The 20,071-nt window shown below is 35.1% G+C and overlaps 1 protein-coding gene across 2 annotated transcripts in view; it reads right to left on the reverse strand.

The window, feature by feature from the left end:
- Positions 1–20,071, reverse strand: part of LOC128554282 (uncharacterized) — a 43,257-nt gene that overhangs the window by 12,501 nt on the left and 10,685 nt on the right. For both annotated transcript variants that reach the window (XR_008369568.1, XM_053535539.1), the window contains exon 2: positions 244–355. Coding sequence is in view for 1 of the 2 variants with exons in the window: in XM_053535539.1 (XP_053391514.1) it covers positions 244–355 (112 nt within the window). In the remaining variant the exon portion in view is untranslated. The remainder of the gene's footprint in view (positions 1–243; positions 356–20,071) is intronic.

Below are 20,071 nucleotides of genomic sequence, written 5' to 3' on the forward strand. Positions count from 1 at the left end.
AGACGACAGTGTTCATAATATTTCTTAAAAACTGCAACAACCTTGTTAATATTTATTAGACACAAACTGGCTTCACCTAAGAATCAGTACGACTTTTTATCATATGCTATGTACAGTAATATTAAATTTTATTGAAACACTTTTTATGTTTTGTTATCTAATGTTAACTGAAAACTTCAGTGATGCATGCGTTCTAATTATAGGGTAAATACATCCTTAATGTGAATTACTAATTAGCCATACCTTTTGAATTTCTCTCGTCGACACTTCGGCTGGACGTACTTTTAGTTTAATACTACATACTTTTTCGCCACTACGGCCAGTTCTTCTAAAGCAGTCTCCTTTGAAGACACATCTGTAAATGTAAAAGTTTGTATACATTTAAATCATATTTTCTGACAAAATTTAACAGTTATATGAAATTTAAATGATGTAAACATGAAGATGAAAAACAAAAACATTTACTGTCAGACAGACCCTTTCAGTCTGTTTCTGCGCCATGATCAAACTAACAACTTTGATTTGCATTAAGTTTATAAGGGAAACATTGTGTATTAGTATACCTAGGCCAATGTAAACTATTTTTAGTAAAAGACTGTGTCTGGCGTCCGATGTTACTGTTGAAGCGTGTGATAAATGAAAGAAAACTGTATCTATCAAGAGTTATTACACAAAACTAATACGTTTTTTATGCAATGTTATAATTGTAAGAATGGCGGGGGGGGCGGGGGGGGGGGGGGGGGGGGGGGGGGGGGGGGTATTTACAGGGGTGCAAGACGGCCTTAATTGTCGCTTACGCTTGTGTCTGTTAGTGTGTATATCCATCTTAGAAGGGAAATGTTTAAAGTTTCTTACATAGTTATAAGTTTGATTAAATCTAAATGTCATAGTTGCATTTATTATCAACCTTTTCCATAGCAATTATCTTTAATCATAAAACAATATTATACAATTATCGACTTTTTCATAGGTTGATATTTTTAAAATACCAGTAATGTCAACGAGACGCAGCAATTAGGAATATTTGAAAATATGACTCAACAGCGTGACTGTGAAATTCTAGATGTTGAGATTAGTGAAGAAGAAATTAAGTCTAGCCTATGTTCATTACGAAATAATTGTGCCTCAGGAGTTGACGGTATATGTATAGAAATGTACAAAAGCACAATCGATTTAGTGTTACCGTACATTAAAAAGCTATTTAATGAAATTTTTTCATCCGGGCAATTTTCGCCGGATTGGTGTCAGAGTTTGATCGCCCCAGTGCACAAAAAGGGCCCAAAGATCGAACCAAACAATTACAGAGCAATTTCGATAATAAATAGTCTGAGTAAATTGTCCATGAAAATCCTTAGTAACCGTCTTACATTCTGGGCAGAAAGTAACTGTGTAAAAGATGAATCTCAGGCAGGATTTAGGCGAGGCTATTCCACTGTAGACAATATATTTAATTTGCAAGCTATAATACAAAAGTATTTATCGAAAAGGAAAGGACGTGTCTATGTTTTCTTCATTGATTATATGAAAGCATATGATAACTGTATACATACTCAGCTTTGGAATAGTTTAGTACGTAAAGGTATTGATGAAAATAGTAAACTTTTGTTAGTATTTAAATCAATGTACGGCCAGCTGAAATCTTGTATTAAAACAAATGGCGGTATCACAGACTTTTTCCCGTGCGAAATTGGTACAAAACAAGGCTGTGTTAGTTCGACAATTATTTTCCCACTTTTTATCAATGACTTATCAACTTTCTTAAAAACGAAATGTGGTACCGGAATTTTTATTAGAAATGACATACCGGATGTGTTTGCATTGATGGTCGGAGATGACGTGTCAACGGTTGCAGAAACAGTTTTAAAACTTCAGCATCAAATTAATGCCGTCAGTGACTTTTGCGATGAAACAGGGATGAAACTAAACTTAGAAAAATCAAAAATAATGGTTTTTCGAAAAGGTGGTTATTTAAGACGAAACGAGAAATGGACATATAAAGGGAGAGAAATCGAAGTTGTCTCTTGGTACAAGTATCTCGGTTCATTTTTTACACCGAAACTTTGTTGGTCAAAAACCCAAGAAACTTTGGCCTTACAAGCGAATAAAGCTGTAAACGCAATATTTGAATGTCAAAAACACTTTGGTTATTTAAACCATTAAGACGCATTTAAATTATTTGATGCAACTGTTAAACCGATTTTAACATATTCAGCAGAGATATGGGGATATCAACAATGTTCAGTCATCGAACAAGTACAAGTCCGTTTTTGTAAACAACTAGCGTGCATGAACCAAAATGTTGCAAATTTCTTTGCCCTTAGTGAATGTGGACGATATCCGTTGTCAGTAACTTACATTTCAAAATGTGTCAAATACTGGACTAAATTATTACATATGTCAAGAGAGAGGTACCCCAAACAGTGCTATTTCATGCTAAAACGTTTAGATGAAATTGGTCGCATAACATGGGCAACTTATATAAAACGTTTACTATACCAGTATGGATTTGGTTATGTGTGGATCGCAAACGACGTTGGCGACCCGTCGGTTTTCCTACAAGTTTTTTACAAACAGACTTAGGGATGTGCTTACCAGTCGTTATCCTCGGACATTAACAATTCGTCGAAATCGTTGTCTTATAAACTGTATAAGTGTGCTCCCTTTAACCCGGAGAAATACCTATCTCTACCACTCACGTATATGCAAAAACATATGTTGTCGAATTTTAGATGTTCTAGTCATGCTCTTATGATAGAAAAAGGAAGACATTTAAAAATTGATAGGAATTATAGATTTTGTCCACATTGCCATAGTATGAACATTTACACTATTGAAAACGAGATTCATTTTCTATTAATTTGTCCGCTATACCATACATTAAGAGAAAGATACTTTAAACGAGAATGGACATCTTCGATAATTTGTGAACAGCTGTTTATAAGAATAATGAGTGAGTGTGAAACAGACAGTATTTTCTCACTTTCGAGATTCTTAGTTAACGCTTTCGACTTAAGGAAGTCGAGAATATCAGACTTAAATTAGTAACTTTTACATCTTACAGATATAAGCACATGTGCACAGACTGAATAGTGTTAACGGAACCTGCTTTAAATAAACTCTGTTTAAAAGAATATTAATACAAACTCCTTAAGCTGTGTTAGACAAAGCTTAAAAATGATGTACGTGAACAGTTATCATTATTATTAAAATGTTATAATAATGCGTTACCTATGTGATTATTGATGTAATATCTGACTTTTTTCAGAATAAATACAAAGTTACTAATTCTAGTAAATTACTGTAACTTCTGTATCGATTATGTGTATTTCAAGTATAAAAGGTCCTACTCAGTCTCTCAACACATTTCTGTCAATATCTATAAGATATGTTAACAGTCTACATAGAACAGTTTTTGAGTGTTTACTTTTTCATTCGCAATATGATAAAACTTTGGTAAATTTCTTCCAGACTCAATAAACTTTGTTGTTATATTCAAACAGTATATCTAGAATGTTAAAGAATACATTTTAAATATAATGTCATTACATTGTACAATAATTAATGCCATATTGATTGTATTTTGGGCCGGTGGCCTTGTATTACAAATAAACCAATATTGTATTGTATTGTATATTGTATATCAGGATTTATCAACCCGAAAAGAGTTATATTTACCGAGCCGAAGGCGAGGTGAATATAACTTTCTGAGTGTTGATAAATCCTGATATCAACCTATGTAAAAGTCAATAATTGTTTTATTACATGAATAAATGTATAGTCAGTCGTGTTATTACAATTTTATCTTTAATAAAGAAATAAGGAATAAATTTAGACCAAATCAGGTTGATATTGGTTTTCCAAGCACCTACGTCGATCTATTTTTATTTTCGTACTATTTATAACCCAAGATAAGTTGATATGATATGTACTCATTACTTTTCGAACTGTTTTCAGCCAATCAGAGAAGCAATAGAATACAGTCATGTAATAAAATTATGTATCAATCCAAAGAACGCTGAGGAAGGTGATAGGGACTTCTTCAATCTAATTGATTTTGATTTTATCGTCAAAAATGATTTCAGTGTGGATAACTTTCCTTTGTATTTTTCAGTCATTTTGACACAAATTATTGGAAAATTAATAGTAAACAAAACTTTGAAGATATATCAGCTAGTATTAATGCAACATTTCAATACAAAAATGTAAAATTGAGATTTTGTTTTTCAAAATTGATTCGTGATTTGTAACATATTAAAAGAAAAATACGTTTTTGGACATTAAAATTGACATTATTATAGACGTCTAAAAGTTCAAAAAGGAAGACGAGAACAAAGTAGTCGGTTGTTTCTTGCCACCATTTATTTCTGTTATTTTGTTATGTGGAGATGTATACACAATAGGGGGAAAGAACTAAGTAGTACGTTTCTCTAACATCCCTGTCTGTTATTCAGATATACATAATAGATTACACATACAGTAAAACTAAGATATAGAAAACCCATGTTTAGCAAAATATTCATTTATAAAGAACAATTACTTATCCTCATTTACGAATAAATGTATTAAAATCTGCCTCTAGAACACGGTTAGAGCAAACACGTCTTTTTGTCCGAAAGCAGTAATTAATGCGTAAAAGTTAATACCTTATAACGAACTGTTTTAGATGCGCGATTGTGATCATTTTATACGAATCATTTATTTTCAGTATTTCAAAGTAAATTTGAATTTTGACATGAATATAGCAACAATAAGAATCGGTTGTTTTATCTCAAAAATGTTACCAGTCTTCAAAATATGTACAAAGTTCAAAATGTACCAGAAGAAGAAAATATTTAAAGCTTGAAATACTTTTGTTGGTACTTTGTACAAAAATGTAATGATGACAACACATATGTATATGGTATTAACTTAGTATTTTTACAAAGATACGTTAAAGAAAAAAGTTTGCCACTTTAGAAAGCAGAAATAATTAAACGGAAATGAAAAAGTAATAATAAATTATTTAACCTTAAATCAAACGAACTAGTACGTAGCAACGTCCCCCTGTAACGAACTGTTAATTTTACTGATACAACGAACTTCGGTTATAAGAAACAAATTTCCAATTTACTGATAAGTTAGCTATATCCGAGTTTTATTGTACTGGTGTGTGTAAGGAGTTTGGGTCGGGAGAACCAAGTGGCCAGTCGTTTCTTCAGAACAGGCACTTTTTATTGTAGTCAAACGGTTTGAGAAAAGCATCAAAGGTTGGCCAAAAGCAACCAGGGGTTGGGGAGGGGGAGAGACCAACAAGTCATGTTACCAGCGGGAAAATCAACCAGATTGATCTTTTTTAACCGGTTGTTTTTTTCCACGGAGAAGAAATCAACTGCGAAAAAAAAACTGACAGTTACACCCGTATGAATAATTGTAATTATTGATTGTCATGGTTCTGTTCATTTATTCCTCTTCTTCCTATGGCCAGATTTGTTTTCGTGGTTTTACTTACGTCTTTGGTTGATTCCTTAGGGATTCACCGTCCCTACATTTTTTTTTTCTTTTTCATTGATGATCTAGTGTTTTTTTCTAGTAGTATTTTACACTATCCTCCTCATATTGGCACCCATCCCCAAACATTAAAGTATAATTATTTAAAGACAGGATTGTTAACAAGTAACATATAACCATACGCGGACAGTAGACGGAGTCATTATAGTCCTATGGAAACATATCTTGTAAAATGATATTTTTTAAAACATTTGTTTTGTTTCGATAAACTACAGACAGAAATGTTATTCAGTTTCAATAAATAAACACTAGAGTTCCTTATATTTTCGAGTAAAATAAACTACATAAAATATACAAACTTTACCAGGTAAGACAACTGATATTTGCGCTATTTTCATATTAAACATTCTAAAAGTCATAAATGATTCAAGGTTAAATGTATTTGTAGTCAGACTTTGTTTGGAATAATGTTACCATTGGAAAAGTCTCACTGCTGTAAAACACTTGCTATTCATGTGAGCTTCATTTTTCTTTCATCCTTCTTGCAATTAAGTTCTGTATTGCTTTTAAATTGTTATTAAAGCGGTCGTCCAAAAAAAAAAAAAAGAATATGCATGGTTATATTGTTAGAAAAGCTCTACTTTCAATTTTGCACAAACGTTTACAGCCTTAAAAGGAAGTTATAAAAAGGAAAAGTTTCAATGATTCTCTCTACTATGTTAATCAAATATCAGATCTATGACAAATATATGAGACAAAAATTACTGAAAACTAAAGTTAAATGACTATGTTTTATGTCATAAAAAGACATATGGCAATAAATGGGAAAATTTACCAAACAGTCTTATGAATTTAAAGTGTTTTTATCCTTACTGAATTTGATGTCTGTATACGCATGTAACAGATTCATACTTTCGTTTGAGACAACACATATCAACATTAGAATAGAGTATTTTATAAGCATTGTTCTATAGTACCGTGATGAACAAGAAAAAAAAACACTGTACTGTATGCAGTGTTTTGAGCTTTTTTTTCGCTTTCAAAATAGTTTTGAACTTTTACACTGAATACCAAAAATGTTTAAGTGCAGTCTACATTGAAAGAAAGCGTCCCGCATTATTTGTTCACGTTCATTCCGTAAAATGAATCATTTAAGACAGTAACTGTCTTGAATAATCATTTTACGGAATGAATCTTAATAAACAAATGTCCCGGGACGTTTTCTTCAATGGCAATCTATATTGAAAGAAAGCGTCCCGGGACATATTCTTTACATGCATTATTTATTCAGATTCATTCCGTAATTGAATCATTCAAGACAGTTTCCCCAAAACAATGCCAATATTCCCCTTTAGTAGCAACATATATTTTATTTCACAAGTATAGAAAAAACTCGTCACTATATATAAAATCCAGGAATACGTCCCGGGACGTATTCCTGGGTTATATATACAGCGACGATTTTTTAACCTGTTTATAAGTATTATTTGTTTCTATTTCTACTCAAGGGGAAGATTCCCCCTTGAAGAGTGTTTTCTTCGGGGGCCTCCATGCTACAGAAAAAATGGGGCTTGGCATTCTTTTGAGGGTAACTGTCTTAATTAATCATTTTACGGAATGAATGTGAATAAACAAAGAATGTAAAGAAAACGTCTCGGGACGCTTTCTTCAATGGCAGTCGATCTACATTGAAAAGAAAAAGGCGTCCCCGGACGTTTTCTTTTTATGCATTATTTATCCACGTTCATTCCATTTAAGACAGTATCTGGCTTAATTAATCATTTTAGGGAATGAATCTTAATGAATAAAGCATGCAAAGAAAACGTCCCGGGACGTTTTCTTCAATGGCTGTCTACATTGATGATACAGTGATACTATATTTAAAAGCAAGCGTCCAGGTAGTCCAGATCAGTGACATATATACAGTATACAGCGATCAAAAATAGTGCTGTCAGCAAAACTTCCCCCCGGGGGCTATTCCTGGATATTGCCCTGAAACATTGCAAAGACTCTATGATAAAAAGGATAACAAATAAATATCGCATAAAGTCCAAGTATAGGTATCGCACAGTAATAAAGCGCTTTGAAATGTAAGAGTCAATATATTTTTTTTTGTAACAAAATCCTGTCCCGGTGAAATTATGTCTAACTTTGCGTAGACAACAGGAAATTTTCTTTTGGGTGGTATGGACAATATTGAATTGTGCATGTTTCATTAAAAATATTTACCCTAAGTAGAAGGAAGTATTCAGTAAAGTTGATAGAAGTGTCAGCATTAGCATTTTTCCATTGTCCCTAAAAATTTTTTTTAAATGTGACACTGTCTGTCGGACAAATTGCGAAATATCGAGTTTATATTTCAGCTGGAATGAAATTCAGTTTCATTTTTCACAATGTAAACTATAAAAACATAAAATATCTTTGGATTTAATACGTTATTTGTTTCATATTCTTTGTACCCTAAAGTCAGTTCAGTGATGTAACAGTTTGCTTAAATCCTTAAATACAAGGTCAGTTCCCGTATTAAAAGACGGGTTAGCACCTCGTATTTGAAGAGCAGCCTCAAAACAAATATGGCAGCCAACTACAACAGCATGTGTTTGATGCGATAAAAATATTGAAATATTATAGTATCCAGGTAACTGCGTATAATTCTAATAGTTCCTTGATGTAATTATCATGATCTATTTTACATTTACAGTAATGATGTTATGTATTGCACATCAAGTAATTTGTGTAGATGTGTAAAGGGTTCACTTTAAATTTGAACACATGTGCATAGTCTGTGTAATGTAAAGGTCACTTAAAGTGGAATATATCCTTGATGAAACAATCCTTGATATAACAGCGAAAGTCGTTACAGCAAGGAGTGATTTTGCTACATGAAGGAAATTAACTCATGATATTACTGCGTAGAATTTTTATTTTTTAATTTCATTGACTCTTATGTGTATACACTTGTAGATAAATATACGTCCATCAGAGCTAGAGCGCTTACACATGCATCTGTGTAGCAGTACTAAATAAAAATATCAGTTATTGACTAAATTGTTACATAGCGGATATTGTTATGTCAAGGAAATAAATGACACAAAATACTGCAAATATGTTCTGTTAGTGCAACAGAATGGGGGGGGGGGGGGGGGGGGGGGAAGGGAAGGGGCTTTACAACTTGAACATGTTTTTTGCATTGGTTATTCAAATTCTGAAAAAAAGAAGATATTTTATTGTCAGTAAGTGAAAAAGAAACTGTTATAGTTAAGAATTGTTACATCAATGAAAGTTTTTGTTACATGATGGAATGTATAAAATTATATTTTAAACCTGAAAGATGTGATGTACTTGCGGTATAATAAAGTCCCGATGTAACTGCAATACTTGCTGGAGTTAAACATTTGCATTTGGCGAAAGAGTAAATAGTTATATTTCCCATTGTGCAAGGTAGATCCTGAATTTTGATCTCATTGTTACATCAAGGAAAGCAATTGTTACATTAAGAAAAGAAAAAAAGATTTCAGATATTGAAAAGTGTGTTTTAAATACATTTTTAGATTTATTTGCAGTATTTTTGTCTTTGGTCATTTGTACATGTAAATAGGCTGACATTAATATATATATTATGCAAGATATACTGTTGATCAGGAAGCGGCAAATGACGTTACTATATATGTATATAATATGACAAACATTGAAAAGTTAAACAAAGAGGAAGCTACTAGAAATGAATATACGTTGAAAAAGTTGGTTGTGACTGAATAGGAATATATATTGCAAGAAGCTGTAGAGCATAATGAATGTACAAAGAAAGAACATATGCATGAAGGCGATAGTGAGGGAGGTTGCAGGAGTAAGGGTGTTGGTGAGAAGGAAGGCGTCGAGTAAGGTAACAGCGAGACAGATTGTAGGAGTTGTGGGGTTGGTGAGAAGGTATGCAGTGATGCAGGTAACAGCGAGACATATTGTAAGAGTAGTGGGGTTGGTGAGAAGGTATGCAGTGATGTAGGTGGTAGCGAGACAGTTTGTAGGAGTAGTGTGGTTGGTGAGAAGGTATGCAGTGATGTACGAGGTAGTGAGACAGTTTGTAAGAGTAGTGGGGTTGGTGACAAGGTATGCAGTGATGTAAGTAACAGCGAGACAGTTTGTAGGAGTAGTGGGGTTGGTGAGAAGGTATGCAGTGATGCAGGTGGTAGTGAGACAGTTTGTAGGAGTAGTGGGGTTGTTGAGAAATTATGCAGTGATGCAGGTAACAGCGAGACAGTTTGTAGGAGTAATGGGGTTGGTGAGAAGGTATGCAGTGATGTAGGTGGTAGTGAGACAGTTTGTAAGTGTAGTGGGGTTGGTGAGAAGGTATGCAGTGATGTAGGTAACAGCGAGACAGATTGTAGGAGTAGTGGGGTTGGTGAGAAGGTATGCAGTGATGCAGGTAACAGCGAGACAGATTGTAGGAGTAGTGGGGTTGGTGAGAAGGTATGCAGTGATGTAGGTGGTAGTGAGACAGTTTGTAGAAGCAATTAGGTTGCTGAAAAGGTATGCAGTGAATCAGGTGGTAGTGAGACAGTTTGTAAGAGTAGTAGGGTTGGTGAGAAGGTATGCAGTGATGTAGGTGGTAGTGGGAACAGTTTGTAAAAGTAGTGGGGTTGGTGAGAAGGTATGCAGTGATGCAAGTAACAGCGAGACAGATTGTAGGAGTAGTGGGGTTGTTGAGAAGGTATGCAGTGATGTAGGTGGTAGTGAGACAGTTTGTAAGAGTCTTTGTGTTGGTGAGAAGGTATACAGTGATGCAGGAAACAGTCAGACAGATTGCAGTGGGGTTTGTGAAAAGGTATGCAGTGATGTAGGTGAAAGTGAGACAATTTGTAAGAGTAGTAGGGTTGATGAGAAGGTATGTAGCGATGTAGGTGGTAGTGAGACAGTTTGTAGGAGTATTTGGGTTGGTGAGAAGGTATGCAGTGATGCAGGTAACAGCGAGACAGATTGTAGGAGTAGTGGGGCTGGTTAGAAGGTATGGAGCGATGTAGATGGTAGTGAGGCAGTTTGTAGGAGTAATGGGGTTGGTGAGAAGGTATGCAGTGATGCAGGTAACAGCGAGACAGTTTGTAGGAGTAGTGGGGTTGGTGAGAGGGTGTGCAATGATGCAGGTAATAGTGACACAGTTTGTAAAAGTAGTGGGGTTGTTGAGAAGGTATGCATTGATGTACGTGGTAGTGAGACAGTTTGTAAGAGTAGTGGTGTTGGTGAGAAGGTATACAGTGATGCAGGTAACAGCGAGACAGATTGTAGGAGTAGTGGGGTTGGTTAGAAGGTATGGAGCGATGTAGGTGGTAGTGAGTCAGTTTATAAAACTAGTGGGGTTGGTGAGAAGGTATGCAGTGATGCAGGTAACAGCGAGACAGTTTGTAGGAGTAGTGGGGTTGGGGAGAAGGTATGCAGTGATGTAGGTGTAGTAAGACAGTTTGTAAGAGTAGTGGCGTTGGTGAGAAGGTATGCAGTAATGTAGGTGGTAGTTAGACAGTTTGTAGAAGTAGCTGGGATGTGAACAGGTATGCAGTGATGCAAGTGGTAGTGAGAGAGTTTGTTAGAGTAGTGGGGTTGGTTAGAAGGTATGCAGTGATGTAGGTGGTAGTGAGGAAGTTTGTAGGGGTAGTGGGGTTGGTAAGAAGGTATGCAGGGATGTAGGTGGTAGTGGGACAGTTTGTAAGAGTAGTGAGGTTTGTGAGAAGGTATGCAGTGATGTAGGTGCTAGTGAGACAGTTTGCAGAAGTAGTTGGGTTTTGAGAAGTTATGCAGTGATTTAGGTAACAGCGAGACAGATTGTAGGAGTAGTTGGGTTGGTGAGAAAGTATGCAGTGATGAAGGTGGTAGTGAGACAGGTTGGAGGAGTAGTGGGGTTGGTGAGAAGGTATGCAGTGATGTAGGTGGTAGTGAGACAGTTTGTAAGAGTAAAAGGGTCGGTGAGAAAGTGTGCAGTGATGCAGGCCAAAGGGAGACAGGTGGCAGGAGTGAGGGGACATGTGAGGAGGTATACAGTGATGTAGATGATAGTGAGACAGTTCGTAAGAGTGACAGCGTTGTTGAGAATGTAGACGAAAGCCAGACAGCTTATAGGACTGAGAAAAGTGATGAAAATATAAAATGTGACGCAAGTATTGAGAAGATATATTAAGTAATAGATAAACATGTCAGTGTATCTATTGAGTATTATGTCAGAAAACATATTATTGTAAATTTTAATGGAAAGCCTATGTCGGTCTTGTAACAGAGGCATGTTTATCCAGTGTATTTGTAGAGTGTATGCGTCAAAACGGTAGAATCAGTGAAAACTACTTCTGTTGGCCAATAAAGTTGAAAGACCAGAGTTAGTATCATCTGCACAATGTCAAAGCTTTTGTCCGCTGTGTAAGCATTCCTGGACACACACAAAAAAAAAACAAGTACAAACTTGATGACAAATTATGGATGATCTATTTTTCACACTGTTGATCAATATCAATATTTTCATAATGGAAAGCATCCATATAGACAGTTCCTGTTTATTTCTTAAACTCTATTCAATAATTTTTCATCTTCTTTCAGAACACAGATACCAAATTTTTATTTATCTTTTTTCTAAAAGAAAAAATGTGTATGAAAAGTTTTAATCCTGAAATATTTCCTTTCTGTAACATAGGTAATTAATAGATGTAACATACACACCAAGAGTGACTCAAACGAACGTAAGGACTCAGTTCAATACATTTGTTTTCGATCCATAGTACAGTTAAGCTCAGCAAAACATAAAGTTTAAGTACAAGTCATGATTAGGTCCAAATTCTTGAAATAAATTAACTAGATTTCCTTGCTGTGACACAAAAGTTCCTTTCATGTAACAGGCAGACCTAAAATGCTGACACATGTTTTTTTATGGATACTGTTAAGACAATATTCAGTTGTTGTGTATTTTGAGTAGTATAGAATTGTTTTTATTTGCTTTAGTTAATCTTTTACAGTTTATTAAAATGTTCAATCTTATCAAATATGTTGATTTTCCTTATTGTAACAAAATCACTCCTTGGTGTAACATCAATTTCTTTGACGTAACATGTCTCTTGCTTCAATTAGTTATGTCTCTCCCCCCACCCCCTCACCTCTGGGGGAGACATATTGTTTTTGCCCTGTCCGTCCGTCCGTACGTCACACTTCATTTCCGAGCAATAACTGGAGAACCATTTGACCTAGAACCTTCAAACTTCATAGGTTAGTAGGGCTTATGGAGGAGACGATTCCTATTGTTTTTGGGGTCACTCCGTCAGAGGTCAAGATCACAGGAGCCTGAACATGGAAAACCATTTTTGATCAATAACTCGAGAACGACCCAGAATATAGCAACTTCATAGGATGATTGGTCATGCACAGTAGATAAACCCTATTGATTTTGGGGTCACTCTGTCGAAGGTCAAGGTAACAGGGGCCTGAACATGGAAACCCATTTCCGATCAATATCTCGAGAACGACTTGACCCAGAATATTGAAACTTCATAGGGTGATTGGACATGCACAGTAGATGAACCCTCTTGATTTTGGGGTCACTCCGTCGAAGGTCAAGGTCACAGGGGCCTGAACATGGAAAACCATTTCCGATCAATAACTTGAGAACGACTTGACCCAGAATGTTGAAACTTCATAAGATAATTCATCATGCAGAGTAGATGACTCCTATTGATTTTTGGGTCACTCTGTTGAAGGTCAAGGTCACAGGGGCCTGAACATTGAAAACCATTTCCGGTCAGTAACTTAAGAACCACTTGACTCAGAATGTTGAAACTTAATAAGATGATTGATCATGCAGAGTAGATGACCCCTTTTGATTTTGGGGTCATTCTGTTAAAGGTCAAGGTCACAGGGGCCTGAATATCGAAAACCGTTTCCGATCAATATTTGAGAACCTCTCCACCCAGAATGTTGAAACTTCATAGGATGATTGTTCCTGCAGAGTAAATGACCCCTATTTATTTTTGGGGTCACTCCTTTAAAGGACAAGGTCACAGGGGCCAGAACAATGATAACCGTTTCCGATCAATAACTTCAGAACCTCTTGACACAGAATGTTGAAACTTCATATGATGATTGACCATGCAGAGTAGATGATCCCTATTGATTTTTGGGTCAGTCTATTAAAGGTCAAGGTCACAGGGGCCTGGTCATGTAAAATCATTTCCGGAAAATAACTTGAGAACCACTTGACCTAGAATGTTGAAACTTAATAGGATGATAGGACATGCAGAGTAGATGACATCTTTTAATTTTGGGGTCACTTGATCAAAGGTCAAGGTCACAGGAGCCTGAACAGTTGACTTGAGAACCACTAGGCCAAGAGTGTTGAAACTTAGCGGGATGACTGGACATGTCAAGTAGATGATCCCTATTGCAGCCAACCATCAGTGTCTCTTTGACTTTCGCTCCTGACGCCTATTGACTTCTTGCCTATAGGACTTTGCATTGGGGGAGACATGCGCTTTTTTACAAAAGCAATTTCTAGTTTTTATTGTCATATAATGAACAGCAAACATTTATGCATTAAGCAGTAGACAAAAATCAAACAATGACGCAGAATGAAAGACATTATTGCATTATGTATATAGCTGTGTAATAGAAACAGAATAACATTCTGTTCTGGTAATTATATCTGGCGCAATGTGTACAACCCAAAAACGAAGAAACACAATATCATGTTTTCCAAAAAAGTATATTTAGTGTAGTTTCAGACCCTAATTGAAGTTTCAGATTCGTTTATATTATATTTCGACATTGTTTCTAAACTACAAAATTTAAATAAAAAATTGTTTCATGAAAGAATTCCATGGTGCTTGGTATATTTTAAAATTGATTGCTGCACTTAATACTGTCAATTAAGGGTCATCTTAGTGCATTTTGAGCAGAAGGGTCCCGTATGAACATGTACGTATGAATCATTTGCCTGTTACAGCGGTTCTTTATTTTCACAACTATAAGGTCACAAATGTTGCAAAAAATATATTGACTCGTAAACAAACAAAACAATAAAGTAAATTTAAGTCAATACACAATGTTTACGCTGCAGATAGTAATTCCTCGTTGGTCGAGCGGTATTGGTATCCATCTTATACTTTTCCGCCGGGAGTTCGATTCCGGACCCGTAAAAATATTTTCAAAACTGTACTTATTTTTTTTTTTAAATACGATTCAACGAAAACAACACAAATTTATTAATCTAAATTAATAAATACTAACTTGTTCACTAACTTATATATTATGTCACTGTTATCACATAATCATGTTTAAATACGCTTCATTTTTAATATGATCTAATGTTTTTGAGGCTTTCATGAATAAATTAGAAACTAGAGACAAACAAACTTACACAAAGTATATAAATTAAATGCAAAATAAAATAAAAAATGACGGATGCAAGGTTCGAACCATCAAAACTATCACTACAAAATTATTACATGTCTATCCACTCAACGTACTGCGCCATCAAGCCAACTATTGATCTTGCTTCCAATATATTTTGTTTTAAAAGTGATTGCTAAGTACTGATTGTTTATTTACATGTTGCTAAAATAAAAACGCCATAATACTGTGCGGTACTTATACGAGTGGGCTGTTTTAACAGCATACGTACAGCACCAACATGAATTAAATCAAGTCATTCTTTCAATCCTTCGAGCGTTTGATGGAGCATTGCTTTGATGTAAGTTTCACACAATTATTAAACATATCAATGAAATCTTAAAGCAGCACTATTATGTGAGACAAATTACGCCTACGATGTTCTGCAACTTAACAGTACCATTCAAGAGTTTAAACGCTTGAAGCATAAATAATAAATTATGAATTTTAAACATTTTAGACTTTGACAATTTTAACATCCGTCAGTATAGATGGCGTGGGCATTATTATATTTTACTTACTTAAGAAGCAAACAAACAAATAGTAAATTAATCAAGTAAACTACATCTTATTATAACAATTAAGAACTGAAATTAGGTGTATATTCGAACTGTTTGCTATGTAAATCAGTTTGCTATTCCAGTGCTGTTTATAACACATTTGCTTTACATTTATAACCAACGCATATATTGAACACATTCTGCTGGTCCACATGAGTTTGCAGTTACCGCAGGTAACTTTGCTATGGATGATATTAATATGGCCGGCTACTAGAACAAAACAGTATTCTATTTAATTCTGTTGACAAGAAAGTAGCAAAAAATCTTAAATTGTAGAACAATGTTCGTTCCGAATTGTCAAAGGAATATGGGTTTTACGTTGCAGTAACACATTTTAGGTCATTTAACAATTTTCCAGCTTTTGCACCCCGAGCATTGTAAATGACATAGGAGGGCACCTGAGTGGACCTTCCATTAGCCAGCAGAATTGCTTCCTCATATTGATTATTCTACACCCGTAACAAGGTTTCGAACCCACAGCGATGAGAAGCAATTGAATTGAGGTGACTGACGTTAACCACACGACTCGGCCACCTCAGTACTACTAATACTAAATACTACAATTAAATATAACAACCGTAACAAAATACGATAACTTAACACATGTTAAGGTATGCTATTTTGAAATTCTGAATCAGGTGGGTGGGGTACATGATATGATTTCTGAGGAATTTCGAAGTTACTGTGAAACAAATTTTATTCCAATGTGACAATATATTAATACCATGCATTGCTGAACTTTTACTTTAAGTAAAAGACTAAAGTGGGAAAAGTTATCAGCATGTTAGGGTCACAGTTTTCGGGGTAAGTACTCTATATCATCAAGCATAAATGCGAAAAAGTATAACATACATGATAAAGCTGAACTATCCGTGTAAATGAACTGAGAGCTATTTTTCTATTTCCATTTATTACTTTTCTAAAAAAGACATTACAATTAACCAGGTGTCGGTAAAAGTTGTCATTTCTGTGCCTTTACACAATAAAGAAGTCCGAACTATAGGTATGGTGTGCGAGAAGGGCCTGGGCGCTTACGTAGTGCGCATTTACAGGGAGTGTACTGCTCAGATTAATATATATATATATATAACTTTATCATAAGTCCGCAAAGTGCACAAAAAGAAATTGTATTATTAATTTTGTAATAATGTTATTTATTTACAAGCGTATGTCTGACAAATGACATCGAGAATTCTAACTGGCCTTTTAGAAAGCTGCATTTTCAAGTTCCTGATATTTTCCACTTTGGTTAAAAAAACATTTTTACAATACATTTGTGTAGATAATGACTGACAAAAGAAGGAATATCACGGTCATAAAAATACGCTTGACCTAGAGAATGCTACAATTTTTACCTACTAAACTTCAAAGTTTAAGTTTAAAATTATATTAAAGACTTTTGACCAGTAGGAAGTTGGCAGTTAGTAGTTGCAGCAGTTACAGCAGTTAACTGCTGCAATTGCTAACTGCTCACTTCCCACCGATAGACTTTTGCTTTAAAGGGAAAGGCATCATGACATCATAAACACACTTAAATGTCTGTGTCCATTATCAGCCGTTTTCTTAAACTCCAAACTGCCATATCTATTTCAATAGTTGTCCGATTTTAAAAATTCTTTCAGTGTTATGAAAGGCTTCGTGATGACTTTCATATAAAATTAACCTATTTTCAAGCTCTCCTTACCCTTTAATTAAAGGTGAAAAATAAACTAAAACTCTACGATAAAAATCGAAGAGACTGTTTCGGAAATGTTAGAGAGTGAGAAACAAACATATCGTACGTATTATTTAGCATAGCTGATTTTGCACTTGGATCATGGGACTCGTTCCGAAAAGGCCGATTCGTCAACCGCGAGCTAGTTAAATGAATACTTAAACACTTCTATCCGCATGGCGCCTGGCATAGTGGTAGGAGTTGGGGGGTAATTGACAAGCACAATAAAGGTGTCTCATAATCCAAATTGGCTGGCCATTTCAATAGCGGTGACACTATGATAAACAAGACCTTTACCTTTATACAGAAGGGATATGTTTGTTTTACATGTTACATCAAAGCATTAACCCCTCGTGAAAATATTATGTATGTGGCGTTCACTGTTGATGTATAATTGTAGTATTATATTTTGACGTAACACTGAAAACAAACAAATACTCCTTTGCATATTCATTTATATAAAAATATAAACAAACAAACAAACAAACAAAAACGTGAATAATGTTTATCTATTTCATTCTGTTGGGTATAGAGTAACATCGAAACGACACAATTAACTTTTCCCAGGTTTTGTTGGTATGGAAAGACTCCAGGTGCCCCTCCATACATTTTTTTCGGGCTCAGGCGAGTACCTAGATAGAGACACCAACCATCGATAAGTAAGTTGGTGGCTTACTTATATGAAAAATTTTACACCTCAAGTAAGGTTTCGATCCCACGTCGGTTGCAAGGAAATCGAACTAACCGACCTTGGCCATCCGGTAATGGAGGCATCTATAGAAGTAACGTTTGAAATATTTACCATTATGAAATATTCACGCTGACTTTCATATCCTGTGAATTGAACAATTATGTCCACGTTTTTCTTAAACTTATATATTCATTTAAATTTCGTTAAAATAATGATACTCTCAATGATATTTACTGTCAAAAATAACAAATGGTTTGTCGAATACACCATACTTTTAATTCTAGAAGTTTACACACCATGAGGGTCGGAAAACACGAAATTTACGTTCTTGAACGTATATAAGACTCGCCATGCTTGAAATGTAAATAAAGGAATAAAAGTAAATGTTTACATGATCGTGGAAAAGATCGAACTGTGATTGTCAATGTTCCCGATATGGAATATATATGAAGGTATAAACACGAGCCGTTTCATCTTATGGGACTTACATTAAGGTACTTTCGCAAATTGAAATTAGAAATTCATGTGAAAATCAGAATCCTCGAAATACCTTTCGAAATGCAAGGACACAAAAAATATATGATAAAAGTTGAAAAGATATATCTGTAGGTAAACTTGCGAGCATGAGAGCTACGCTGAACCCGATCTCCACAGTGCTTTGGAAGAAAATGAGTGAACATTTTTGGTGCAAAATTTTGGTATCGTATGCAACCTTAATTTCTATAAGATATTTATTTTCAGATCAAAGAAATGCCAAAATAGTGCACACGAGCGTTACTTTTTCAAGAAAATGTCTTTAAACATTCTAATGTGCAAAACACGTGCACAGTTTTTCTAAAATATTTCGCCGCCATGTTTATTTCAGGAAATTAAATATATGATTGTTCTTTTACCTCAGATTTCCTTACTGAAATATATATGTCTCCTTATTCATGGTTAGAGATATCCATTTAGTATAGTTATGCACTGTCCGATCTCCTTTATCTGTTACCGATGCTTTACATTTAAAGAATAAACGCAATGTGTAATGATAGTTTTCCGCTTTACACACCTCTCCTGGACAAGAAAGCCGTTTCACTTAAAATTTGTAAGCATCCGCTGGAAAATATTAATGAAAGATCGGAACGTTTTCTAACATAAAGTTCAATTATTTTCAAAAACTGGTAATATTGCACATTGTGTTGAACTTAAAAATAAAACAAAAGTCCCCCAAAATAAACCGTTTTAGAACTTTTCCGGGAACTATACGTTTCAGCCGAACAACGCATTTCAAGATGACACAAAACTGATTTCTCTTTGTAATCAATGTCAAAGTTTACCTGAATGATATTGCTAAAAAAGTAAAAGTGCTTACTTCCTTCAGTTTTACGTCCTGTAAAAAACAATCAACTTTCAACTTTAAATGCATATATGTTCTATAATTATTCCAATATCAAAAACAGTCCGATCTTTTCCGTGAGAAATAAAACGAAGCAATTTTAACTATTTGTTTACACTTCAACCATGTGAAATTAAAGGCACTACTATCACGAGACTCCCATGCATTTTGAACCTCGTGGTGAATAAACTGAATTTACTTTAAAGCATGGTGTCTCAGTTGAGCCAGTTATTTGTTAATTTCAGAGAACACACATTAAAGAAGTGTTTATGAGATTATGCATGTGTACGAATATTTCAAAGTCTATTCTATATTAACAAAGATAGAAAACAAGTGTGCACTCGGCAAATAGCAAGTCTATTATTTTCAGGTGTATACTAAGCACTGATCCCAGTGTTCGTAATTTTCAGATGAAGAACTCGTTATCCTTGGTTTCGTAGACAGTCTTAGTACTGGACCGCTGCTTCCGCTGCCAACACCGCAGTAATGTATATTATTATTATTCTTATATTAATATTATACCAGATTTATATAGTGCCCTTTTCATGATCAATTTCACGTTCAAAGGCGTTTTACATAGTTCAAATGCAGCCACACAGGGCGCATAATCCATCCTCTACTAGTACAGACACAGAGCGATCTGACCAGAGGGACAGAGTGAGACAAAGCCCCCACGACAGAGGGATCAGAAATCAGATACAGGCTTGTCCGGCTAACTTAGCCTAGCTCGTTTCGAATAGACAGCCTGGTTCTTTAACGTGCCCAGTGTATAGCACTGAATACACGCAAGGATTGCCTGGGTTCCTGACCAGTACACCTCTAGTTGGGCGGGA

This window comes from Mercenaria mercenaria, unplaced genomic scaffold (genome assembly GCF_021730395.1).
Source record: "Mercenaria mercenaria strain notata unplaced genomic scaffold, MADL_Memer_1 contig_4902, whole genome shotgun sequence".
NCBI classification, from domain to species: Eukaryota; Metazoa; Mollusca; class Bivalvia; order Venerida; family Veneridae; genus Mercenaria; species Mercenaria mercenaria.